This window comes from Leucoraja erinacea, chromosome 12, assembly GCF_028641065.1.
Source record: "Leucoraja erinacea ecotype New England chromosome 12, Leri_hhj_1, whole genome shotgun sequence".
NCBI classification, from domain to species: domain Eukaryota; kingdom Metazoa; phylum Chordata; class Chondrichthyes; order Rajiformes; family Rajidae; genus Leucoraja; species Leucoraja erinaceus.
The window spans coordinates 4,984,294-5,011,623 of NC_073388.1; the positions used below are offsets into that span (position 1 = coordinate 4,984,294).

Consider the following 27,330-nt stretch of genomic DNA (forward strand, 5'->3'; position numbering starts at 1 on the left):
GAGAAGGAATGGGTGACGTTTCGGGTCGAGACCCTTCTTCAGACTGAAGAATAGTCTCGACCCAAAACGTCACCCATTCCTTCTCTCCAGAGATGCTGCCTGTCCCGCTAAGGAACTGCAGATGCTGGCTAATACACAACAGAACACAAAGTGCTGGAGTAACTCACCGGGTGGGGCAGCATGTCCGGAGAACATTTTGGGTCGATTTCAGTCTGAAGAAGTGTCTTGACACGAAATGTCACCTATCAATGTTCTCCAGAGATGTTGCCTGTCACACCAACTTACTCCAGCACTTTGTGTCTATCTTTGGTATAAACCAGCATCTGCAGTTCCTTGTTTCTACATCATTGTCTACCCCCCACATACTGTTGACTCAAGTCACCTAGAGCTAACAGGGCTAGTATTGCCTGGGGTTAGAACACACTATTCCCATTGAAAACCTCGCTGTTATTTCCCTGGTCAATCGTCCCTTCCCACCCAAACCACCCCCTCCCCTGGTACTTTCCTCTGCAACTGCAGGAAATGCTACACTTGTCGCTTTACCTCCCCCCTTCGACCACATCCAAGGACCCAAGCAGTCTTTCCAGGTGAGGCAGAGGTTCACCTGCACCTCCTCCAACCTCATCTATTGCATCCGCTGCTCTAGGTGCCAACTTCTCTACATCAGTGAGAACAAGCGCAGGCTTGGCGATCGCTTCGCCCAACACCTCCGCACGGTTCGCAATAACCAACCTGATCTCCCGGTGGCTCAGCACTTCAACTCCCCCTCCCATTCCGAATCCGACTTTTCTGTCCTGGGCCTCCTCCATGGCCACGGTGAGTCCCACCGTAAACTGGAGAAGCAGCACCTCATATTTCGCTTGGGTAGTCTGCACCCCAGCGGTATGAACATTGACTTCGCTAATTTCAGATAGTCCTTGCGTTCTCCCTCCTTCCCCTCCCCTTCCCAGCTCTCCCACAGCCTACTGTCTCCGCCTCTTCCTTTCTTTTTCCCGCCCCCCCCCCCCACCCCCCTCTACATCAGTCTGAAGAAAGGTCTCGACCCGAAACATCGCCTATTTCTTCTCTCCATAGATGCTGCCTCACCCGCTGAGTTTGTCCAGCATTTTTGTCTACCTTCGATTTTTCCAGCATCTGCAGTTCTTTCTTAAACAACTGTTATTATGTAGGGTCACTTGCTAGGCTTTGTCCTGCCCTTGTCTCTTTTCCAGCTTTCACCCCACTACTGCAGATAGCATGAAGAAGAGTCCCAATCCGAAACGTCACCTATCCATGTCCTCCAGAGATTACACTTCTGTAACATTGTCAGCGCCCAATACGTGGTGACTCGTGTCATACATTGTGCAGTGTGTGTAATTTGTCACTGTACCGAGTTCATGTGACAATAAAGTATCAATCAATCAGTATCAATCAATCAGTATCAATCAATCAGTCTCTCAAATATAAGGCAGAGATAGATTCTTGATTAGTACGGGTGTCGGGGGTTATGGGGAGAAGACAGGACAATGGGGTTAGAGGGGAGAGATAGATCAGCCATGATTGAATGGCGGAGTAGATTTGATGGGCTGAATGGCCTCATTCTGCTCCTATCACTTATGATCTTACGATCGATCAATCAATCAACCAAGATTCCAGCATCTGCAGCTTTAAGGCCACACCTAGTATTGGTTTAAAATAAATTGCAGCTAGTTTTATTTTTAGTTTAGTTTAGTTTAGAGATATCACGTGGAAACAGGAACTTTGGTCCATCGAGTCCGCGCCGCCCAGCGATCCCGGCGCGCTAGCACGGTCCTACACACACCAGTGACAATTTACACTTATACCAAGCCAATGAACCTTCAAACCTGTACGCCTTTAGAGTGTGGGAGGAAACCGGAGCACCCAGGGTGAGCCCACGTGGTCAAGGGGAGAAGGTGCAAACTCCGTACAGACAGCACCCGTAGTCAGGATGGAACCCGGGGTCTCTGGCGCAGTGAGGCGGCGACTCTACCGCTGCATCAGAGAAAGGTCACCTACCGAGCAGCTGCACTGCGCACACTGGTTGGGATGCCGCGACATGAACAGTCCTTCTGCCACAAACATCTCCCCGTGCTGGTACGTGGTGCCGTTGTATTCACAGGATTTGCCGATGACTTTGGCTGCTGCCGGGTTGTGGTGATCTTCTGTGGGAGAGAAGGGAGAAAATGTGTCATAAAGCACGTGTACAGAGGTGTGGTGTGGTGGTATGGTAGAGTATAGTATAACAACTAGGGTGCATCACCCATGGTCAGTCATGACCGAGGGGGGCCGACTGGTCTAGCATAGTATTGCATGGTGAAGTTTCATATACTATAGTTGGGTCAAGGAAAGAGCGTTCAGGTCGTGACCCTGTCTCCACCAATCGTTCCACCACCACAAGACAGGACAAGACAGACACCATTGTGTGCAGATGCCTAGACGTGCGTTCAGCTCTGGCTGATCAACTTCTAATCTCGTGTGTGGACTCGATAAGAAGATATATTATAGTATGGTATAGCATAGCATAGTATACTACAGTATTGTACAGTATAGTGTGGTATGGTATTGTGCAGTATAATGGGGTGGACCTCAGTGACTGCCAATCACCACCCCCCCCCCCCCCCCCCCGGACACTTGTTATTATTTATTCAAATCATTTGCTATGTCGCTCTTCCAGGGAGATGCTAAATGCATTTCGTTGTCTCTGTACTGTACACTGACAATGACAATTAAAATTGAATCTGAATCTGAATCTGAATCTGAAGATTGCAACCTTCACGTGGTCCGCCCTGTTTCGACTAATGCAATCAACTCGACGTGCACAAACGGAAGATCAAATAGAACAGGTTGTCCAACAACTTCAGGCTGTGCACGCCACACGAAAGAAGAAGTGTCGTACAGAATGGTGTGGTGTAGCATGGTATGGTATGGTTTAATGTAGTTTTGTGTAGTTTAGTGCTGGACTACTATCTACAGGTAGACGAAAATGTTGGAGTAACTCAGCATCTATGGAGAGAAGGAATAGGCGATGTTTCGGGTCGAGACCCTTCATCAGACTAATGTGTTCTTTCTTAAACATACTATCTACAGATACCTGAAGAAGGGTTTCGGCCCGAAACGTTGCCTTTTTCCTTCGCTCCATAGATGCTGCCGCACCCGCAGAGTTTCTCCAGCTTTTTTGTGTACCTGATAGGGGGTGGTGGGGAGAAGGAAGGAAAAAGGAGGAGGAGGAGCCCGAGGGCTGAGGATGGGGAGGAAACAGCAAGGGCTAACATAATTGGGAGAATTCAATGTTCATGCCCGCAGGGTGCAGACTCCCCAAGCGGAATATGAGGTGCTGTTCCTCCAATTTCCAGTGTTGTTCACTCTGGCCATGGAGGAGACCCAGGACAGAGAGGTCGGACAGGGAATGGGAGGGGGAGTTGAAGTGCTGAGCCACCGGGAGGTCAGGTAGGTTCTTGCGGACCGAGCGGAGGTGTTCGACGAAACGATCACCCAACCTCCACTCAGTCTCACCGATGTAGATCAGCTGACATCTAGAGCAGCGGATGCAGTAGATGAGGTTGGAGGAGATACAGGTGAACCTCTGTCGCACCTGGAACGACTGCTTGGGTCCTTGAATGGAGTTGAGGGGGGAGGTAAAGGGACAGGTGTTGCATTCCTTGCGGTTGCGACGGAAAGTGCCCAGGGAGGGGGTGGTACGGGAGGGAAGGGAAGAATTGACAAGGGAGTTGCGGAGGGAGCGGTCTTTGCGGAAGGCAGATATGGGGGTAGATGGGAAGATGTGGCGAGTGGTGGGGTCACGTTGGAGGTGGCGGAAATGGCGGAGGATGATTTGTTGTATGTGACGGCTGGTGGTGTGAAAGGTGAGGACTAGGGGGACTCTGCCCTTGTTGCGAGTGCGGGGATGCGGAGAGAGAGCAGTGTTGCGGGGTATGGAAGAGACCCTGGTGCAAGCCTCATCTATGGTGGAGGAGGGGAACCCCCGTTCCCTGAAGAATGAGGACATTTCAGATGCCCTGGTGTGGAACGCCTCATCCTGGGAGCAGATGCAGCGTAGGCGGAGGAATTGGGAGTAGGGGATGGAGTCCTTACAGGAAGCAGGGTGGGAAGAAGTGTAGTCCAGATAGCTATGGGAGTCAGTGGGTTTATAGTGGATGTCGGTCAGAAGCAGAAGGTCACCTGCGATGGAGATAGTGACCTTCTGCTGACTGGTTTTGTAGCAAGCAACAACAAGTCTTTTCACTGTACCTCGGTACACGTGACAATAAACTACAGTGAATGAGCTCAACTGTACAGTATAAAATTATATAGTATAGTAATGGTATAGAACAAAGTGCAGGAACAACTCAACGAAGCCAATTAACCTACAAACCTGTACAGCTTGGGTGTGTAGAAGGAAACCGGAGCACCCGGAGAAAACCCACACAGGTCACGGGGAGAAGGTACATACACCGTACAGACAGCGCTCGTAGTCAGGATCAAACCCGGGTCTCTGGCGCTGTAAGGCAGCAACTCTACCGCTAAGCCAGCGTGCCGCACTAACATTACCTCTTGAACTTGGTTTCAACTTGAAATTTATTCAAGCCCAAAAATGTTTGCATAGAAATCATCCCAAGGACTCACAAGATGTCTTGGCTGTGTCCAGGGCCGCTGGGACAATGGGAATTTGCAACATTATGACTAAGAGCGCACACAACACACTGGGATGCAGCGAATATCGTGATGTGGAGCAGATTTGTGAGGATGATGCCAGGAATCGAGGGCCAGCACTTTCGGCAGAGAGTAGGAAGGAACTGCCTCAGATAAACACAAAATGCTGAAGTAACTCAGCGGGACAGGCAGCATCTCTGGAGAGAAGGAATGGAGAGAAGAAAAGTTTCAGATCAAGACCCTTCTTCAGACCAGAGGATTCGGCAGTGTAGGACTCAGAAGTTCATATGTTCACAAGTGATAGGAGTTGAATTAGGCCATTCCATACACCCACACAAAGGCTGGTGAGTGTATGGAACGAGCTGCTGGAGGAGGTAGTTGAGACAGGGACTGCCCCAACGTTCATAAAGCAATCAGACAGACACAAAAACCTGGAGTAACTCAGCGGGTCAGGCAGCATCTCTGGAGAGAAGGAACAGGTGATGTTTCGGGTCGAGACCCTTCTTCAGACTGAGAACCAGGAGAGATATATGGATCGCATTAATGCATTTCGTTGTCTCTGCACTGTACACTGACAATGACAATTAAAATTAAATCTGAATCTGAATCGGACAGGTTTAGAGGGATATGGGCCAAATGCAGGCAGGTGGGACTAGTGTAGATGGGACATGTTGGTCAGTGTGGCCAAGCTGGGCTGAAGGGCCTGTTTCGACACAGTATAACTTTCTATGACTCTAATATCTAGTATACATGAGATGGCATTGAAGGCAGGCGCAGGTTCACCCTTGCCAAACAACGTGTCTTTACATTTCTTTTTAATAAAATAGAGTCAAAGGAGATGTTTTCTGGTGAAAGGATAATAAGAATTGATGATCGTGGAGGGACTGAGCGCCAATGTGTTTCCAATCGTGAGAGTCAAGAGACTCCAAGGTGATTGATGTGTGACGTGCAGTTTGCCTGAGACTCGTGCCAAAGAGCAACGTTGCCAAGACGAGATTTTGCCTACAACAGCAACAATCCACGGAGCTCAAGAACACGAGACTTAAACACTTCCACTCCCCCTCCCCAAACTTTTCAGCGCCATAAAAGTCAACATTTATTCTACTGATGTGCAAGAAAGAACTGCAGATGCTGGTTAAAATCAAAGTGCTGGAGTAACTCAACGGGTGAGGCAGCATCTCTGGAGAAAAGGAATGGGTGACGTTTCGGGTCTGAAGAAGGGTCACCCATTCCTTCTCTCCAGAGATGCTGCCTCACCCGCTGAGTTACTCCAGCATTTTGTGTCTACCTTCTATTTATTCCACTAAATCCTCTTTGGGGCAGGTTTACTTGCGTCGCAGTGGAATTTAAACCGAGATTGAAAAAATACCCCCACTGGTCTGACGAGAAATTCATTTCATTGATTTCATTTCTTAACCAGTTGCGGTTCACAGCCAGAGAAGAGACTGAATAAAATTTGAACTTGAACTTGAACTTGAATACGTGGAGAAACATAGATACATAGATAATAGGTGCAGGAGTAGGCCATTCGGCCCTTCGAGCCTGCACCGCCATTCAATATGATCATGGCTGATCATCCAACTCAGTATCCTGTACCTGCCTTCTCTCCATACCCCCTGATCCCTTTAGCCACAAGGGCCACATCTAACTCCCTCTTAAATATAGCCAATGAACTGTGGCCTCAACTACCTTCTGTGGCAGAGAATTCCAGAGATTCACCACTTTCTGTGTGAAAAATGTTTTCTCTCATCTCAGTCCTAAAAGATTTGCCCTTTATCCTTAAACTGTGACCCCTTGTTCTGGACTTCCCGAACATCGGGAACAATCTTCCTGCATCTATCCTGTCCAACCCCTTAAGAATTTTGTCAGTTTCTATAAGATCCCCCATCAATCTTCTAAATTCTAGCAAGTACAAACTGAGCCTATCCAGTCTTTCTTCATATGAAAGTCCTGACATCCCAGGAATCAGTCTGGTGAACCTTCTCTGTACTCTGAGGAAAAAAGGTTAATTCGCCCATGAGTTAAATTAGGCAGCCAGGTCCTTAAACAAAGAACTGCAGATGCTGGAATCTTGCATGAATCACAAAGTGTTGGAATAACTCAGCGGGTCATGGAAAACATGGAAAAATTCAGTTTGAAGTTGGGTCCATATTTGGAATGTTACCTATCCAAGTTGTCCGGAGATGCTGCCTAACCCGCTGAGTTACTCCAGCACTTTGTGTCTTTTTCTTTGTAAATCAGCATCTACAGTTCTTCAATAGACATCAAATGCTGGAGTAACTCAGTGGGTCAGCCTGCTTCTCTAGAGGCAAAGGACAGGGTGACAAAGGAATCTAATTAGTCCGCCTCATTTCTGTTGCTCTTTGGAACAGGAGTCTCACTACTCTAGAAGGATGAGAGTGGACTTCATTGAAACTTACAGTTTCAATGAAGTCCACTCTCATCCTTCTAAACTGCTGTCTTTCCCCCCGTAATGATCATAGGGAACTTTGCTTTTGATTTCTCAGCGCCTGCACTGCATGTGTTCAATGGATATTTTAAAGGCACAGATAGACAGGTTGGTGATTAGTACGGGTGTCAGGGGTTACGGGGAGAAGGCTGGAGAATGGGATTAGGAGGGAGAGATAGATCAGCCATGATTGAATGGTGGAGCAGACTTGATGGGCCGAATGGCCTAATTCTGCTCCTATCATTTATGACCTTATGATCTTATGACTTGTTGACATTTGTTTTATGGCGAATTGGGGGGGAGGAGAGGGAGAGATATGAGAGGGGAGGGGAGAGGAGAGGAAAGAGGGGCGTGGGATGGGAGGGGGAGGGAGAGGAGAGGAGAGGCGGGATGGGAGGGGGGAGGAGAGGAGAGGAGGGGAGGGGGAAGTAAGGGAGGAGAGGAGAGAGAGGAGGAGGGGAAGTAAGGGAGGAGAGGAGAGGAGGGAGAGGATGGGAGGAGGAGGGGAGTTGGGAGGAGGGGGGGGAGAGGGGGGGAGGGGGGAGGGAGGGGGGAGGAATGGAGGGGGGAGGAGGAGGGAGGTGAGGAGGGGAGTGGAGGGGAGGGGAGGAGAGGGGAGGGGAGGAGGGGTGAGGAGAGGAGAGGGAGGGGAGGAGAGGGGGGGGGAGGAGAGGGAGGGGAGGAGGGGAGTGGGAGGGGAGTGGAGAGGAGGGGATGAGAGGGAGGGGAGGGAAGGGAGTGGAGGGGAGGGAGGGAGGGGAGGGGATGGGGAGTGGGAGTGGAAGGAGGAGAGGGGGAGAGGGGGGAGGGGAGGGGGGGGGAGGAATGGAGGGGGAGTGGAGGGGAGTGGAGGGGAGGGATGAGAGGAAGGGGAGGAAGGGAGTGGAGAGGGGAGGGGATGGGAGGGAGAGGGGGGTATATCTGCCTTCCTTACCTGGTGAACATCGTGGACAGCAGTGCTGAGGGATGGTCATGGGGCTAGAGCAATACACAGTCGGACATTTCACCCGATTGCATGCCACGTGCCCATTCTGAAAAACAATATGCAAACCTTACATTTAACCCAGAACAGAAATCCAGCAGGTTACACTGAAGAATCTAACACTCACATTTGGTGCATCCACAATGCATTATCACGAGTCACAGCACAAAAAATATATTGATAGATACAAAATGCCGGAGTGACTCAGTGGGACAGGCATTTTGTGTCTATCTTCGGTGTAAACCAGCATCTGCAGTTCCTTCTTACACAATATATCTACAGTGTTGACAGGAACTGCTGATATTGATTTAATTCATGTTCATAAGTGATAGGAGCAGAATTAGACCATTCGGCCCATCACGTCAATTCCGCCATTCAATCCTGGCTGATCTATCTCTCCCACTCAACCTCGTTCTCCTGCCTTCTCCCCCTTAAACTGAAGATAGGCACAAAATGAGTGGGAAACTGGGTGTTAGATAACACTGGGTCCCCTCATGACGTCACACCTGAATTACTGCCTTGCACTTGACACGTTACATTTAAGTACAGTCTTTCACACACACACACACATATGTACACACACACATACACATTTACACACACACATCGCACATACACATTTCCGCACACAAATATACATGTGTGTGTGTGTGTATGTATGGATATATATATATATATATATATATATATATATATATATATATATATACATACATACATACACACACATACATACATACATATTTGGGTGTATAAATGTATGTGTGTGTGTGTAAATGTGCATACAAGTGTTATACGTGTGTATCTGTGTGTAAAGGACATTCATATACGAACACACACATTTTTGCATACACATACACACACGCATACACATATCTGCACACACGTACATTTGTACAGAAATATGCACACACATATCTATTTATCTATCTATCTATCTATCTATCTATCTATCTATCTATCTATCTATCTATCTATCTATCTATCTATCTATCTATCTATCCATCTATCCATCTATCTCTTTCTATATGTGAATGTGTGTGTGCCTGTGTATGTGTAGATATTATAAATATATGCATACACACACATACAAACACACATACATACACACACATACAAACACACATACATACACATATACATACACACATACATACACAAATACATACATACACACATAATGCATACATGCACACATACATACATACATACATACATACATACATACATACATACACTGGCACACACGGGCAAAGCTTTATGTTGAGAGGGGCAAAGTTTAAAGGAGATGTGCTGGAAAGTTACGATTGTTTAAGGTGTCTTTGGACAGGCACAGGGTATGTGGGAAATGGTGGGGATAAGGACCACCTACAGGTTGATAAGAGTTGGTCTTGGCATCATGTTCAGCACAGACATTGTGGGCCGAAGGGCCCGTTCTTGTGCTGTTCTGTTCTACGGTCTATACATGCATATATATATTCATTGCCTTTAGTGGGAGAGTCTAGGACCAGGGATCACAGCCTGATCATTAAAGGAAGTTCCTTTAGGAAGGAGACGAGGAGGAATTTCTTGAGCCAGAGGGTGGTGAATCTGTGGAATTCATTGCCACGGAAGGCTGTGGAGAACAAGTCAGTGGATATATTTAAGGCAGAGATACATATATTCCTGATTAGTACGGCTGTCAGGAGTTATGGGGAGAGGGCAGGAGAATGGGGTTAGGAGGGAGAGATAGATCAGCCATGATTGAATGGTGGAGTAGACTGGGATGGTAGGGTTGGCCAACTGTCCCGTATTAGCCGGGACATCCCGTATATTGGGCTAAGTTGGTTTGTCCCGTACGGGACTGCCCTTGTCCCGTATCTGACCGCTACTACTCGGGTCGAGGGGACTGTCGGGTCGGAGCGCTGCGTCCAGCCCCGCCTCACCCGTCCCGACGTAGTGCAGCCCATGGAGTGCAGCAGCAGCAGCAGCGCCTCGCTCGTAACCCCGTCGGTCGGCAGCCCGGCCAGCTGTCCGACCTTCGGATCTTTTCGCTTACCGCCGACACCACCACCACCCCTCCTTCTCTTGGCTGATCATCGGCTCACGAGTTGGATGGGGTCCCGGGCCGAAACTCCTCAGCTGGCCCCGCCGGCTGGGCTTTGCGTGCAGTCCAGCACCCGGGGCCAACTCATCATTCACCCAGCCACGGCCCAGAGTCGGTCAACGAATTGCCGTCGGGAATTTGTTCCGTATTTTGACTATTTGTCCCTTATTTGGGAGCGGGAAAGTTGTCAACCTTACATGATGGGCCTAATTCTGCCTCTATCACTTATGACCATAAACCTACACCCAGAGGTCCGAGCCGTAGGGTGGCAAAAAATAACATGGGCGGCATGCAGGTACCTCGGAGCAGGCACAGTTGATGCAGTAGACAAATCCATAGGGTTCGAGGTATGGGTGCCAATGCTCTCCCATCCGGTATCTCTTGTCTTGGAACATGCAGAACGTGTCAGACGCTGTCGGGGAAAATACAACAACAGACAAGTCTAGTTTTAAAACAAAGACACAGGCAAGTACAGAGAATACAAACGTGGCTCTGGTGGCGAGTCCAAATAAAAAGGATAGTCCGAGGGTCACCCATGAGGTACTGTAGATACTGATACTCAGAGTCATAGAGTGATACAGTATGGAAACAGGCCCTTCGGCCCAACTCGCCCATACTGGCCAACAGTCTCCCAGCTACCCTAGTCCCACCTGCCTGCACTTGGTCCATAACCCTCTAAACCTGTCATATCCATGTATCTGTCCAACTGTTTCTTAAATGATGGGATTGTCCCAGCCTCAGCTACCTCCCCTGGTTGTGGCAGTTCCCACCCCACTCCACGCCAACACACATCAAAGACCATCTTTACACCACGCAATGTGTTTTAAGAGTCACAATGACGAGCCTGAACTACTGATATAAGTTCGGACCAGTCTGATAAAGGGTCCCGACTCAAAATGTCACCTGTCCATTCTTTCCACAGATATAGTTTAGTTTCTCTCCCCCACACCCCTCCTCTCTCCTCCCTCTCTCCTCCCTCTCCTACCCCCTCCCCCTCCCTCCTCCCTCCCCTCTCCCCTCTCCCTCCCCTCCCTCATCTCCCCTCCTCTCCTCCCCTCCCTCCCCCTCCCTCCTCTCCCCTCCTCCCCCTCCCCTCCCTCCCCTCCCCTCCTCTCCCTCCCCTCCCTCCTCTCCCCTCTCCTCCTTCACCTCCTCCCCTCCTCCTCCTCCCCCTCCACCCTTCCACCCCTCCTCTCCTCTCCCTCCCCTCCTTTCCTCCCCCCTCCCCCCCCTCCACTCCCCTCCTCTCTCCTCCATCCTCTCCTCCCTCCATCCCTCCCTACCTACACCTCCTCCCGCTCCCTCCCCTCCCCCTCCCCTCCCTCCTCTCCCCCCTCTCCTCCTCCTTCACCTCCTCCCCTCCTCCCTTCTCCTCCCCTTCCCTCTCCTATCCTCTCATCTCTTCACTCTCCTCTCCCATCCTCCTTCCTCTCCCCTCCCTCGCCTTCCTCCCATCATCTCCCCCTCTCCCTACCCCTCTCCCCCTCCCCGCCAACCACACTGCATTGTTGTTTATTGTGGTGTTATTAGTTGAGTGCTGCGCTGTATCTGTTGAGCTTTAGGCTTTGGAGATACAGCATGGAAACAGCCCCTTCTGCCCGTCGACCACCCATATCGAATTACAGAAGCCAATCAACCTACAAACTTGCCCGTCTTTAGAATGCGGGAGGAAACCGGAGCACCCGGAGAAAACCCACGCGGGCCACGGGGAGAACCTGCAAACTCCGTACAGACAGCACCCGTCATCGGGATCGAACCTGTGTCTCTCGTGCTGTAAGGCGGCGGCTCTACCGCTGGGCCACCGTGCCGCCCATGAGATTAGATAAGATTAGCACAGTTGAATCCACTCGATTGATTTCAAGGGCAAGGATTTCTTTCCTCGTGTGTCCGGCCAAAGGACTTAAACATCAGAGAGGCACAAGGAACTGCAGATGCTGGAATCTTAAGCAAAACACAGAGTGCTGGAGGAACTCGATGGGACTGTGGAGGGAATGGACGGGCTACGTTTCCAGCAGCATCTCAGGAGAACATGGATAGGTAACGTTTCTGGTCGAGACCTTTCTTCAGACCGGTGTGAACATGTAGCAATATCAGACGTCCTGACCCGAACCTTGCTTCACTTGTCCATTACTCCAGCACTTTGTGTCCAGTTGTGTATTAACCAGCATCTGCAGTTCCTTAGCGGGACAGACAGCATCTCTGCAGAGAAGGAATGGGTGACGTTTCGGGTCAATAGACAATAGACAATAAGTGCAGGAGTAGGCCATTCGGCCCTTCGAGCCAGCACTGCCATTCTATGTGATCATGGCTGATCATCCCCAATCAGTACCCCTTTCCTGCCTTCTCCCCATATCCCTTGACTCCGCTCTCTTTAAAAGCTCTGTCTAACTCTCTCTTGAAAGCATCCAAAGAACCGGCCTCCACTGCCTTCCGAGGCAGAGAATTCCACAGACTCACAACTCTGGGTGTGAAAAAGTGTTTCCTCATCTCCGTTCTAAATGGCTTACCCCTTATTTTTAAACTGTGGCCCCTGGTTCTGGACTCCCCCAACATCGGGAATATGTTTCCTTCCTCTAGCATGTCCAAACCCTTAATAATCTTATATGTTTCAATAAGATCCCATCTCATCCTTTAAAATTTCGTAGTATACTCGCCCAGCCGCTCCATTCTCTCAGCGTATGACAGTCCCGCCATCCCGGGAATCACCGTTCATCATTCACAATGTCACCACACAAATTACACTTAAACTGGCTGGCAGACAGGAAGCAAAGAGTAGGAGTAAACGGGTCCTTTTCACAATGGCAGGCAGTGACTAGTGGGGTACCGCAAGGCTCAGTGCTGGGACCACTCTCTGTGTTCACCAGACTGATTCCTGGGATGTCAGGACTGTCTTATGAAGAAAGACTGGATAGACTTGGTTTATACTCTCTAGAATTTAGGAGATTGAGGGGGGATCTTATAGAAACTTACAAAATTCTTAAGGGGTTGGACAGGCTAGATGCAGGAAGATTGCTCCCGATGTTGGGGAAGTCCAGGACAAGGGGTCACAGCTTAAGGATAAGGGGGAAATCTAAAACCGAGGTGAGAAGAACTTTTTTCACACAGAGAGTGGTGAATCTCTGGAACTCTCTGCCGCAGAGGGTCGTCGAGGCCAGTTCATTGGCTATATTTAAGAGGGAGTTAGATGTGGCCCTTGTGGCTAAGGGGATCAGAGGGTATGGAGAGAAGGCAGGTACGGGATACTGAGTTGGATGATCAGCGATGATCATATTGAATGGCGGTGCAGGCTCGAAGGGCCGAATGGCCTACTCCTGCACCTAATTTCTATGTTTCTATGTTTCTAAACCACAAAGTACTTGTGCTGTAACACCAGGATAAGCACTCAGCCAAGAGAACCAAGCCCAAAGCCAAAGTACTATCTAAACTGATTACACAAACGTATACTGGGGACAATAACTAACTGCATATACAATAGACAGCCATCATGTGTTAACAAGTACATGAAAACTGATCATGTAGATGCAAGTATATCATTTAGTTCTGGCATCCCAGACCGACCTCCCCTCAATACTTGCTCTAACCACCTATGCTACACCAACTCCAACCTCCTACATGAAGTGGAGTAACTCAGCACGTCAGGCAACATGTGTAGGGAGGAACTACAGATGCTGGTGTACACAGAAGATGTGAAATAACTCAGGCAGCACCTCTGGAGAACATGGAAAGGTAACGCTTCGAGTCGGGACCCTTCTTCTCACTAGAAACGTCCTCTGTTCATTTCGCTCCACAGATGCTGCCTGACATGTCGAGTTCCTCCAGCACTTTGTGTTTTGTACAGCGTGCTTTAGGTTGAGGTCCAAGTTATGGTTCATGAACTGCGACCTCTCTATGGTTTTGTGGTCAGGGTGAGCAATGTAAACATTGGGATATGGATCAGGATCAGACAGGATAAACCATTTTAGTTCAGGTCATTGGCACATGTACCGGAGTACAGTGAAAAGCTTTTGTTGCGTTATAACCAGTCCGCGGAAAGACTATGCACGATAACCACAATATATGATTACCATGAAACTGCAACCGCATTTAAAGGGTTAGCAAATTAGCATTAGCAAATTTGCAGATGACACAGAGCTGGGTGGCAGCGTGAACTGTGAGGAGGATGCTATGAGGATGCAGGGTGACTTGGGCAGGGTGAGTGGGCAGATGCATGGCAGATGCAGTTTAATGTGGATAAATGTGAGGTTATCCCCTTTGGTGGCAAGAACAGGAAGGCAGATTATTATCTGAATGGCGTCAAGTTGGGAAAAGGGGAAGTACAACAAGATCTGGAGGGTCCTTGTTTATCGGTCACAGAAAGTAAGCCTGCAGGTTCAGCAGGCAGTGAAGAAAGCGAATGGCATGTTGGTCTTCATAACAAGATGAGTTGAGTGTAGGAACAAAAAGATCCTACTGCAGTTGTACAGGGCCCTAGTGAGACCACACCTGGAGTATTGTGTGCAGTTTTGGTCTCCAAATTTGAGGAAGGACATTCTTGCTATTGAAGGAGTGCAGCGTAGGTTTACAAGGTTAATTCCCAGGATTGCGGGACTGTCATATGGTGAGAGAATGGAGCGGCTGGGCTTGTACACTGGAGTTTAGAAGGATGAGAGGATATCTCATTGAAACATATAATGTAAAACTTTTTTCCTACAGAGGGTTGTGAATCTGTGGAATCCTCTGCCTCAGAGGGCGGTGGAGGCCGGTTCTCTGGATGCTTTCAAGAGAGAGTTTGATAGAGCTCTTCAAGATATACGGGGATATGGGGAGAAGGCAGGAACGGGGTACTGATTGTGGATGATCAGCCATGATCACAGTGAATGGCGGTGCTGGCTCGAAGGGTCAAATGGTCTTTATCTGTACACTGTGAATGACTCGACTGGAATCATGTATTGTCTTTCCGCTGACTGGTTAGCACGCAACAAAAGCTTTTCGCTGTACCTCGGTACACGTGACAATAATCTAAAACTACACTAAACTAAAACTAAGTTTGTCACACAATCCGAGGCCCTTGGAAATACTGTAGAACTATCAGCCACCCACTTACATAGATAGGACAGGTTTGGAGGGATTTGGACCAAACGCGGGCAGGCGGGGCTGGTATAGCTGGGATATGTTAGCCAGTGTGGGCAAGTTGGGCTGAAGGGCCTGTTTCCATGTTATATCACTCTATGACTGTGACACTATTCTATCTGCATTATCTGCCTGCAAGTTGTAGAATATGTACATCAGCTTGTGCACCTGTAGATGATGGCCCATGAGGATCTAGTGTAGAACCTCATTCAACATTGGTCTGGGGAAATAGATTAGATGCTGCATAAATGCTTTGAGTTAGTGGAAGGATCCACAGTCACAGACTCAGCGGTTAAGGTGAAGGGGTATATCCCTGCCATTGTGGACTTCATCAGTAGGTGTGTCGAGGACTGCATACCAAGGAAGTCAATCCAAATGTGTTTGCCGATTATCTACAGTTGCCCAGCGGTAGATTTGCCGCCTCACAGCGCCAGAGACCCGGGCTTGATCCTGACCACGGGTGCTGTCTGTGCGTTCTCCCCGTGACCTCGTGGGTTTTCTCCAGGTGCTCTGGTTTCCTCCCAAGCACCAAAGACGTACAGGTTTGTGGGTTAATTGGCTTCTGTACAATTGTCCTGAGTGTGTAGGATAGAACTAGTGTATGGGTGATTGCTGGTTGGTGGGGATTCAATGGGCCGAAAGTTTCCACGCTATAACTCCAAACGAAACTAAACTAGACCATCGATTATTGACCAATAGATCACAATCAATAAGAATATACGACAAAAAACATCCTCCAAGATAATTGTCAACTCTGGTGCCTCATAAGGATAGGTTCTCACTTCCTAATGCCCCTGTCCCACTTAGGAAACCTGAACGGAAACCTCTGGAGACTTTGCGCCCCACCCAAGGTTTCCATGCGGTTCCCAGAGGTTCCCGGAGGTTTTCGTCAGTCTCCCTAATGGTCGAAGGTGGTTTCCGCTTCTATGTTCCGGCGATTATTTCAAAAATTTGAAAACCGGCCGCGACTAAAAATAGGTTGCCGTTTAAAAAATCTTACCTTCCACCACCTGCAACCTCCGGCAACCACCTGCAACCTCCGGCAACCACCTGCAACCTCCGGCAACCTCCGGCAACCACCTGCAACCTCCGGCAACCACCTGCAACCTCCGGCAACCACCTGCAACCTCCAGCAACCACCTGCAACCTCCGGCAACCACCTGCAACCACCTGCAACCTCCGGCAACCACCTGCAACCTCCGGCAACCACCTGCAACCTCCGGCAACCACCTGCAACCTCCGGCAACCACCTGCAACCTCCGGCAACCACCTGCAACCTCCGGCAACCACCTGCAACCTCCGGCATGCAACCACCGCCTGCAACCTCCGACAACCACCTTCAACTAGCATCGCAACCAGCTTCGATTAAAAAATTACCGTTTTTTACAACGGCAACCTATTTTTAGTCACGGTCGGGGTTTTGAATTTTTTGAAATAATTCCACGGAACATAGAAGAAGCGGAAACCACTCTCGGTCATTAGGGAGACTGACAAAAACCTCCGGGAACCGCACGGAAACCGCGTGGAAACCTAGGGTGGGGCGCAAAGTCTCCAGAGGTTTCCGTTCAGGTTTCCTTAAGTGGGACAGGGGCATTACTATAATCCCTGTACATTCACGATCATGCCCCCAAATTCTGCTTCAACCCCATGTCTAAATTTGCAGATTGACCCATCATTGTGGCTCAAATCACAAATAACATCAAGACAGTACATAAAGGAGAAAACCACCTATCCATGTTCTCCAGAGATACTGCCTGACCTGCAGAGTTACTCCAGTGCATTGCGTGCTTTTTGAATTATAAACCAATGCCATTGAGGATACAGTTTCTTGCAGTGAACAGCAAGAGATGTCGTTCTATACTGTTCAACAACACTGCCTCATTTGTGTTTAGGTTAAGTTATCGTAAACTGTGGCCCCACTGAGTTTCCTGGTCAATATGAGCAGTAGATGGGACTGGACTCGAGATGGACAGACACCACATTTAGGGCGGTCACGGTGGCGCAGCGGTAGAGTTGCTGCCTCACAGCGCTCACAGCGCCAGAGACCCGGGTTCGATCCTGACGACGGGTGCTGTCTGTACGGAGTTTGCACGTTCTCCCCGTGACCTGCGTGGGTTTTCTCTGAGATCTTTGGTTTCCTCCCACACACCACAGACGTACAGGTTTGTAAGTTAATTGGCTTGGAATAAATGTAAAATTTGTCCCTAGTGTGTGTAGGATAGTGTTAGTGTGTGGGGATCGCTGGTCGGTGTGGACACTCGATGGGCCGAAGGGCCTGTTTCTGCGCTGTATCTCTAAACTAAACTGAACTAAATAATGGGTGATCCCACATCAGGAGCCGGCACGGTGTCTTACAGTATACTCATAGCGAGAGTCAAAACAGGGCAAAGTGTTACACCAATCTTTCAACAAAGTTGAACTAACCGGGATGGATTTCATAGTTCACAAGTTCATAAGTAACAGGAGCAGAATTAGGCCATTCGGCCCATCAAGCCTACACCATTCAATCATGGCTGATCTATCTTTCCCTCTCAACCCCATTCTCTTGCCTTCTCTCCATAACCCCTGACATGTCCTCTCAAACAAGAGGACATGACTTCAGAATTAAGGGACGGAAGTTTAGGGGTAACATGAGTTTACTCAAAGAGTTGTAGCGGTGTGGAATGAACTTACAGTGGAAGTGGTGGAGGCAGGTTCGTTGGTATCATTTAAAAATAAATTGGACAGGCATATGGATGAGAAGGGAATGGAGGGTTATGGTATGAGTGCAGGCAGGTGGGACTAAGGTAAAAAAGTTGTTCGGCACGGACTTGTAGGGCCGAGATGGCCTGTTTCCGTGCTGTAATTGTTATATGATTATATGGTTATATGGTTATGTTAGACGATAGACACAAAACGCTGGGTAACTCAGCAGGACAGGCAGCATCTCCGGAAGAAAGGAATACATGGCATTTCGGGTCGAAACATTTAAACATTTAAAAGTAACATTAGTAAATTTGCAGATGACACAAAGCTGGGTGGCTGTGTGAACTGTGAGGAGGATGCTATGAGGGTGCAAGGTGACTTGGACAGGTTGGGTGAGTGGGCAGATGCATGGCAGATGCAGTTTAATGTTTAAGGGGAAGTACAACGAGGTCTGGGGGGTCCTTGTTGATCAGTCGCTGAAAGTAAGCATGCAGAAACAGCAGGCAGTGAAGAAAGCTAATGGCATGTTGGCCTTCGTAACAAGAGGAGTTGAGTATAGGAGCAATTGTACAGTGGGACCACACCTGGAGTATTGTGTGCAGTTTTGGTCTCCAAATTTGAGGAAGGACAATCTTGCTATTGAGGGAGTGCAGAGTAGGTTCACCAGGTAAATTCCCAGGATGGCGGGACTGTCACATGTTGATAGAATGGAGCGGCTGGGCTTGTATACTCTGGAATTTAGAAGTATGAGAAGGGATCTTATTGAAACATATAAGATTATTAAGGGATTGGACACGCTAGAGGCAGGAAACATGTTCCCGATGTTGGGGGTGTCCAGAACCAAGAGCCACAGTTTAAGAATAAGGGGTGAGCCATTTAGAACAGAGATGAGGAAATACTTTTTTTACCCAGAGAGTTGTGAATCTGTGGAATTCTCTGCTCTGAAGGCAGTGGAGGCCAATTCTCTGGATGCTTTCATGAAAGAGTTGGGTAGAGCTCTTAAGGATAGTGGAGTCAAGGGATATGGTGAGAAGGCAGGAAAGGGGTACTGATTGTGGATGATCAGCCATGATCACAGTGGATGGCGGTGCTAGCTCAAAGGGCCGAATGGCCTACTATTGCACCTATTGTCTATTGTCTAGTGAGACTCTTCTTCAGACTGAGAGACAGGGGAGACAGAAACTGGAGGTATGAAAAAGGTCCCATGAGAACAAATAAGTGAAAAGGCTTGCGAAGGCCAAATCAAAGCCAGCACGGTTGATCAAGGAAAGGTGGAGCCCACAATGATCCATTGTTGGCTGTGAAGGTGATAACAAGTGGATACAAACAATGAAACTTAGCACGACGACTTGAGTAGGGGAGGGGCGGGGAGAGAGGGAATGCAAGGGTTACTTGAAGTTAGAAAAATCAATATTCATCCCGCTGGGTTGTAAGCTGCCCAAGTGAAATACGATTTATTCATTGATCGGGACTTTGGGTCAAGATGAATTGATTTGATGGCCTTTTATCAAAGTTTGATTCTGATGGCCATCATTCTTTTTCCAGCCACTATCTAATTCCTGGGTTAAGTCTGGGATTTGATGAGGTGGTAGTTTTTTTAATGCATTGTAGAATGGAAACGGCAGCCACGTGGTGTGAGATTACAATACGATATGATCCGACAGAAATGTATTTATCCCAGGAGGGAAATTGTAGAGAGAGAGGGAGAGGGAGCGAGGGAGAGGGAGAGCATTGAGGGGGAATTGGATTAGCAATTGGGAGAAAATGTAGAAACAAAGAACTGCAGATACTGGTTTAAACCAAAGATAGACACAAGGTGCTGGAGTAACTCAGCGGGCAGGTAGCATTTCTGGAGAACAAGGACGGGTGACATTTCGGTTCGGGAGCCTTCTTTAAACTCCTTTTCTCCAGAGATGCTGCCTGACCCCTGTCCCACTGTACGAGTTCATTCCAAGAGTTCTCCCGAGTTTGCCCTGATTCGAACTCGGAGATTTACGGTAATGGCCACTCGTCGGTACACGGGGCTCTCGTGGACATTTTTCATCATGTTGAAAAATCTTCACTAGTCTTCCCGTGCTTGTGCTATCTTTGGCAAGTGTGTAGAGTTCCGTGTGGGGTTCCGATGAAGTTGATGCAGGGACATTAAACCCTTGAGCACTCCATCCCACGCTAGCCTCAGTGCCGGTCACAGGGTTAGGATTGGAACGAGGATCGAAGGGCCTCGACCCGAAAACTCCCCCCAAATCGATTTTCCTCCAGAGATGCTGCCTGACCCGCTGAGTTACGCCAGATGTTGGTGTCTAGTCTACCTTCGGTGTAAACCAACATTTGCAGTTCCTTCCACCCGCACACGGGGCTGGCAATCTCCGTTTCCAATCGGCCGGAGCGCAGTCCGAGGCTGGCGGGGATATCACAAGGAGAATTACACGCCTGTAAAACCGGTGGTTGGTGGGGTTTTGTTACCGCGTTACACCGGTACATGTTGGGCAAGATTGTTAAGGGCTTGGACACGCTAGAGGCAGGAAACATGTTCCCGATGTTGGGGGAGTCCAGAACCAGGGGCCACAGTTTAAGAATAAGGGATCGGCCATTTAGAACGGAGACGAGGAAACACTTTTTCACACACACAGAGAGTTGTGAGTCTGTGGAATTCTCTGCCACAGAGGGGGGTGGAGGCCGGTTCTCTGGATGCTTTCAAGAGGGAGCTAGATAAGGCTCTTAAAAATAGCGGAGTCAGGGGATATGGGGGGGAAGGCAGGAACGGGGTACTGATTGGGGATGATCAGCCATGATCACATTGAATGGCGGTGCTGGCTCGAAGGGCCGAATGGCCTCCACTCCTGCACCTATTGTCTATTATCTATTGACTGAGACCCCCCCACCCCCCACCATATTACATCGGACTTACCTTTGATTCGAAGACAGACACGAAATGCTGGCGTAACTCAGCGGGACAGGCAGCATCTCTGGAGGGATAGGAATGGTCTGACGTTTCGGGTCGAGACCCTTCTTCTCAACGTCTGAGACCCAGGTCTGAAGAAAGGGTCCTTCCTTCCTTGACCAGAATCACCACCCATTCATTGCTTCTCTCCAGAGACGCCGCTGCTGCCTGTCCCCGCTGAGTTACTCCAGCATGTTCGTGTCCATCGTCTGTGTAAAACAGCACCTGCAGTTCCTTCCTACCTTTTCCTCGCTCCGACCTGCCCGCGTCCACTTTAATGAACAGGAAGGCGCAGTAGAGGACTACCCCGAGCTGTGTCCTGCTCGCCACTCGCCCCAATGCCCACATCCTTCCAGTTCCAGCGACGGCAGGGAATTGTTCGGCCGGTGGTGAAGGTGGTGGAGGTGGTGGAGGTGGTGGGGGGTCTGTGTTTGTAAGCAAGCAAAAAAAAAAAAACGGAGACTGTCAACGGATAAAAGGCGAAATAAAGGCTTCGTGTGTGCCCCCCCCCCCCCCCCCCCTTTATTCTGCTAGGAGAAATAGCGAGATGGCACAGAAAAAAAAAACACTCATCACCCCCATTCCAAGCAGGCCACCGCGCACATTCACCGCGACAACTTCAACGCGAGACTATTTTGCAATGATCAAAAGTCCAGAGTGTTCTATTGTCAAATTTCCCAGATAGAAACATGAGATTCTTACTTGCAGCAGCACAACAGAATATGTAAACATAGCACACTGTAAAGGGTATAGCAAACTTGTGAAAAAAACAGTTCAGTGTGTGTGTGTGTGTGTGTGTGTGTATATACTCACACCCACGTATATGCACACATAAAAACCAAATCATAATAATGCGATGGTAACAACAATAGTCTATTGTAGATCGGAGCTTATTTGGAGGTTGTAGTGTTTAATCGCTTGGTGGTTGTGGCTGGACGTTACAGCTTTCAGACTCCTGTACAAGCTTCCCGATGGCGGGGGTAGGATGAGAATGTGGTTAGGGTGGTGTGGGTCTCTGATGATGCTGGCTGCCTTTTAGAGGCAGCGACTCTACGTGTAAAGGTGTGTTGTTGCATCTTGTGAATGACCCAAACGTTTAAAATATCAGTTTAGAAAGGAACTGCGGATGATGTTTTAAACCGAAGAAAACTGGAGTAACTCAGCGGGACCATATCTCTCGTCTCCCTCTCCCCCCGGCTCTCAGTCAATAGACATAGAAACATAGAAATTAGGTGCAGGAGTAGGCCATTCGGCCCTTCGAGCCTGCACCGCCATTCAATATGATAATGGCTGATCATCCAACTCAGTATCCCGTACCTGCCTTCTCTCCATACCCCCTGATCCCTTTGGCCACAAGGGCCACATCTAACTCCCTCTTAAATATATCCAATGAACTGGCCTCAACTACCCTCTGTGGCAGAGAGTTCCACAGATTCACCACTCTCTGTGTGTGAAAAAACAATAGACAATAGGTGCAGGAGTAGGCCATTCGGCCCTTCGAGCCAGCACCGCCATTCAATGTGATAGCCTGGGATAGTCTGAAGAAGGGTCTCGACCCGAAACATCACCCGTCCCTGTTCTCCAGAGGTGCTGTTTAAAATGTCATTCTGGACTCTAAATGCACGCTTGAGAGGTCAACATTGTACGTTGACATGTGTAAGAAGGAACTGCAGATGCTGGTTTAAACCGAAGATAGACACACAAAAAAGCTGCAGTAACTCAGCGGGTCAGGCAGCATCTCTGGAGAGAAGGAATGGGTGACATTTCGGGTCGACCAGTCTGAAAAAGGGTCTCGACCCGAAACGTCACCCTTTCCTTCTCTCCAGAGATGCTGCCTGAACCGCTGAGTTACTGCAGCTTTTTGTGTGTCTATTATAGACTACACCTCTCTCATCAACTACGCAGCTGTTAAACCGCGGCTCCCACCCCCAAAAATAAAATTGCTCCAAAATTAATAATTCCCCATCCCGACTTGTAAAGAGGAATGATCTTGATGCCCCAACTTCACAACCCTCGGCGATTTTTTACTGTGTAGGAAGGAACTGCAGATGCTGCTTTACACCGAAGATAGACACAAAATGCTGGAGTAACTCAGCGGGGCAGGCAGCATCTCCGGGGACCTTTCGATCGGCCATTCCTTCTCTCCAGAGATGCTGCCCGTCCCGCTGAGTTACTCCAGCTTTTTTTGTGTCTATCTTCTGAATTTTATATTGCTTGATATCGTTTGAAATCCCTCGTACATGGAATAAAAATAACACAAGCGATGGATTCACTGGATCATTGAATTATCAAATCAGATTCAATAATTGAAACTGAAGATGTTGGGGGAGTCCAGAACCAGGGGCCACAGTTTAAGAATAATGGGTAAGCCATTTAGAACGGAGACGAGGAAACACTTTTTCTCACAGAGAGTTGTGAGTCTGTGGAATTCTCTGCCTCAGAGGGCGGTGGAGGCAGGTTCTCTGGATACTTTCAAGAGAGAGCTGGATAGGGCTCTTAAAAATAGCGGAGTCAGGGGATATGGGGAGAAGGCAGGAACGGGGTACTGATTGGGGATGATCAGCCGTCATCACAGTGAATGGCGGCGCTGGCTCAAAGGGCCGAATGGCCTCTACTCCTGCACCTATTGTCTATTGTCTCGACCCGAAACGTCACTTAATATTCAAATTAAAGTTTAATATTTCGAATTAATCCCAAGCATTTCCAATAAATATTTAATATTTCCTAATATCCATAATACTTCCAATATTTAATACACAATTAATGCCTAATACGAATTGATTCTTAATTTTTTCAATTGATCCCGAACACTTCTCCAGAGATGCTGCCTGACCCGTTCAGTCACTCCAGCTTTTTGTGTCTATCATAGGTTTAAACCGCCACCTGCGGTTCCCTGCTGCACTGTACGGCATTGTCACATTGAAGGTGCAGTGAAAATGCTTTGTTTCTGCCTACAGCACGGTAAAATTATACAGCAAACCTCGCCTGGGCAGTACACCGCCATTACCACGGTTCAGGCGCAGACTGCATTATAAACTTGCGATAGACGGATCGATAGATCGATAGATGGATGGATGGATAGATAGATAGATAGATAGATAGATGGATGGATAGATAGATAGATAGATAGATAGATAGGTAGATAGATAGATAGATAGATAGATAGATAGATAGATAGATAGATAGATAGATAGATAGATAGATAGATAGATAGATAGATAGATAGATAGATAGATAGATAATAGATGAGATAGGTAGATAGATAGGTAGATAGATAGATAGATAGATAGATAGATAGATAGATAGATAGATAGATAGATAGATAGATAGATAGATAGATAGATAGATAGATAGATAGATATGGATAGATAGATAGATAGATAGATGAGATAGATGAGATAGATAGATAGATAGATAGATAGATAGATAGATAGATAGATAGATAGATAGATAGATAGATAGATAGATAGATAGATAGATAGATAGATAGATAGATAGATGGATAGCTGGATGGGTGGATGGATGGATGGATGGATTGGATAGATAGATAGATAGATAGATAGATAGATAGATAGATAGATAGATAGATAGATAGATAGATAGATAGATAGATAGATAGATAGATAGATAGATAGATAGATAGATAGATAGATAGATAGAACAATCTGGAGTAATTCAGTGGGGCAGGCAGCATCTCTGGAGGAAAGGGGTAGGCGCCGTTTCGGTCGAGATCCTTCTTCAGACATTTCCTCTGCCTTATCCTCATCAGTTTGATTGTTAAAATGTTAAACGACTAATTTATATTTCCGTGGTGCAAACGTGTCTTTACGCGAATCAGTGAGTCCGCTTCCCAGAGGGGAATGCAATCTCCTCCATTGTCAGAGTGAGGCCAAACGCAAAATTGGAGGAACAGCATCTCCTATTTCGCGTGGACAGGTTACGGCCCAGTGGTATGAACCTTGATTTCTCTAACTTTGCATCCCCTCTCTCTCCATCCCTCGCCCACACCCAAGTCGCACCCGGTTCCCGTTCCCAGCCAGCAGACAGCTAACAATGGCCTTTTTCTGTTACCATCGCTACTTTCTTAGCATAACTTTCATTCAATTCTCCCAATCTCTCCGCATCGCTGTCATATGTCTGTGGAATTCTCTGCCTCAGTGGAGGCAGGTTCTCTGGATGCTTTCAAGAGAGAGCTAGATAGGGCTCTTAAAACAGCGGAGTCAGGGGATATGGGGAGAAGGCAGGAACGGGGTACTGATTGGGGATGATCAGCCATGATCACATTGAATGGTGATGCTGACTCGAAGGGCCGAATGGCCTACTCTTGCGCCTATTGTCTATTGTCTATTGTGTATCTCTCATTGCCCTCTCCCCTGACACTCAGTCTGAAGAAGTGTCTCGACCCGAAACGTCGCCCATTCCTTCTCTCCAGAGACAATGCCTGACCCGCTGAGTTACTCCAGCATTTTGTGTGTATCTTATCTTCCTTTGAAACCTGTCCCTCCGATTTCTCCTGTAGTGAGAGACATTTTCAGCCCGATTTCCTGGCAACTTTCTGGCGAAAGATTTGAAGCTTTTTTTTAAATTACTCTTAGTTTTTCTGAACTGCTTTGCGAGGTCCCGCGAAATCTACCCGCGACAGACCGCGGTCCCCACCAGTACAAGCGGCTCTCTCATGTACATCCTTATATCACAGAATAACCCAGGTCAGACTCACACAACACATGGAAACTGGTGCAGTGAGATTATTCGCGGTGACCAAAGTTGAATACATCGGCGGGTAACAATTCCCAGTTGTGTTAGTACGCTTAAAAAAAAGTTTTAATCCAAAATATTAGCGATTAATTGAAAGTATTAGGAATTAATTGAAAATATTAGGAATTGATTGGAAACGTTAGGGATTAATTGGAAACTACACATTAATTGGTATTCGAGATTAATTATGTATTAAATATTAATTGGATTATGGACAATTGGAATAATTAGACATTAATTCGAATAATTTTGGATCAATTGGAAATATTAAACATTATTTGGGATTATGCGAACATTAAATATTAATTGTAAAATTAGGAATTAATAAAGTATGAAATATGAATTGAAACTTTTGGGGATTAATTGGGAATGTTAGATATCAATTTGTAGTATTAAATGCTAATTGGAAATATTAAGTATGATTTGGGGAAATCAAATACTAATTGGGAGTATTAGTGATTAGTTAGAAATATTAGTGATTAATTGTACATATTACGGATTAATTGGGAATATGATTGGAAGTATTAGGGATTAATTGAAAATATGGGGAAAAAAACAATTGGTAGTATTAAATCTTATTTGGAAATATTAAGGGTTAAATGGAAACATTAAGGGTTAATTGGAAATATCAGAGATTTTTTTGCCCGACGTGATTATTTCTCTTGGTAAGGGGTGACTTACCGGGTATAAGTTGCTGGTCCTACCGTCGTTTATAAAACGCGAGTTTGTCAGACAGGCTGGGTCGCTTGGAGTACCCGTTCTCTAGCCCAGGCGCCCGCTTGAGTCAGCTTGATCGATTCGACGGTTCAGTTCGGTCCCAAAAATGTTGCTGGAAGCGCAGTTTCTAATGAACGTCGAGGTGGCCCACTCTGCCGCGACAGAGCGAAATCCGGCAGCCCAGTGTTGAACGGGGTTTGACTGACTGACTGACTGTGTGTGTGTGTGTAGGTAGCAGTGGTTCACACCACCAACTCCAACCACCAAGCCTCTCTGACAGTCTGACGCTGCCCCGGTGCTGACAATATCTCACTCCTTCACACTCTCAGTTTCTGCCAAGTGTTTGGGAATTCTCAGGTGACTGTCTGTATTCCGCAGAGCTGTGGGAAGAGTTGAAACTCACCAGCGATCCTGCTGGTCTCCCTCTCTCTCTTTCTCTCCCCCCCCCCCCCTCTCTCTCTCTCTCTCTCTCTCTCTCTCTCCCTCTCTCTCTCTCTCTCTCTCTCTCTCACACACTCCCCACACCTCTCTCACTCCCCCCCCCCTCTCTCTCTCTCACCCCCCCCCCTCTCTCTCTCTCTCACACTCCCCACACCTCTCTCACACTCCCCCCCCCTCTCTCTCTCTCACTCCCCACTCCCTCTCTCTCACTATCTCTATCTCTATCTCTCCCTGTCTCTCTCTATATATATATATATCCCACCACTCTTTCTCTCTCACTCTCTCTCCCACCCTCTCTCTCCTCTCCTCTCTCCATCCCATCCTCCCTCCCCTCTCTCTCTCAATCCCCTCCCCCCTCTCCACCTCTCTCTCGCTCTCTCTCTCTCTCTCTCTCTCTCCTCCCCCTCTTTTTGCCCCCCCCCCCTCCCTCTCCCTCTCACTCTCCCTCTCCCTCTCTCTCGCTCTCTGCCACCCAGCCCTTCACAACACAACAACCCACACCTGTGAGAATCACA

The 27,330-nt window shown here is 47.9% G+C and overlaps 1 protein-coding gene across 2 annotated transcripts in view; it reads right to left on the reverse strand.

The window, feature by feature from the left end:
* The window catches only part of chrdl2 (chordin-like 2), a 59,209-nt gene extending 32,417 nt beyond the window's left edge, over positions 1–26,792 (reverse strand). The window contains exons 1-5 of one of the 2 annotated variants that reach the window (XM_055643505.1): positions 26,339–26,792; positions 21,145–21,327; positions 10,467–10,579; positions 8,034–8,130; positions 2,017–2,162 (exon numbers count right to left, since the gene is read on the reverse strand). In XM_055643505.1, coding sequence (XP_055499480.1) covers positions 2,017–2,162; positions 8,034–8,130; positions 10,467–10,579; positions 21,145–21,250 — 462 coding nt within the window. In that variant the 5' untranslated portion in view covers positions 21,251–21,327; positions 26,339–26,792. The remainder of the gene's footprint in view (positions 1–2,016; positions 2,163–8,033; positions 8,131–10,466; positions 10,580–21,144; positions 21,328–26,338) is intronic. The other variant, XM_055643504.1, reaches the window with a different exon arrangement.
* Positions 26,793–27,330: the final 538 nt, after the last annotated feature.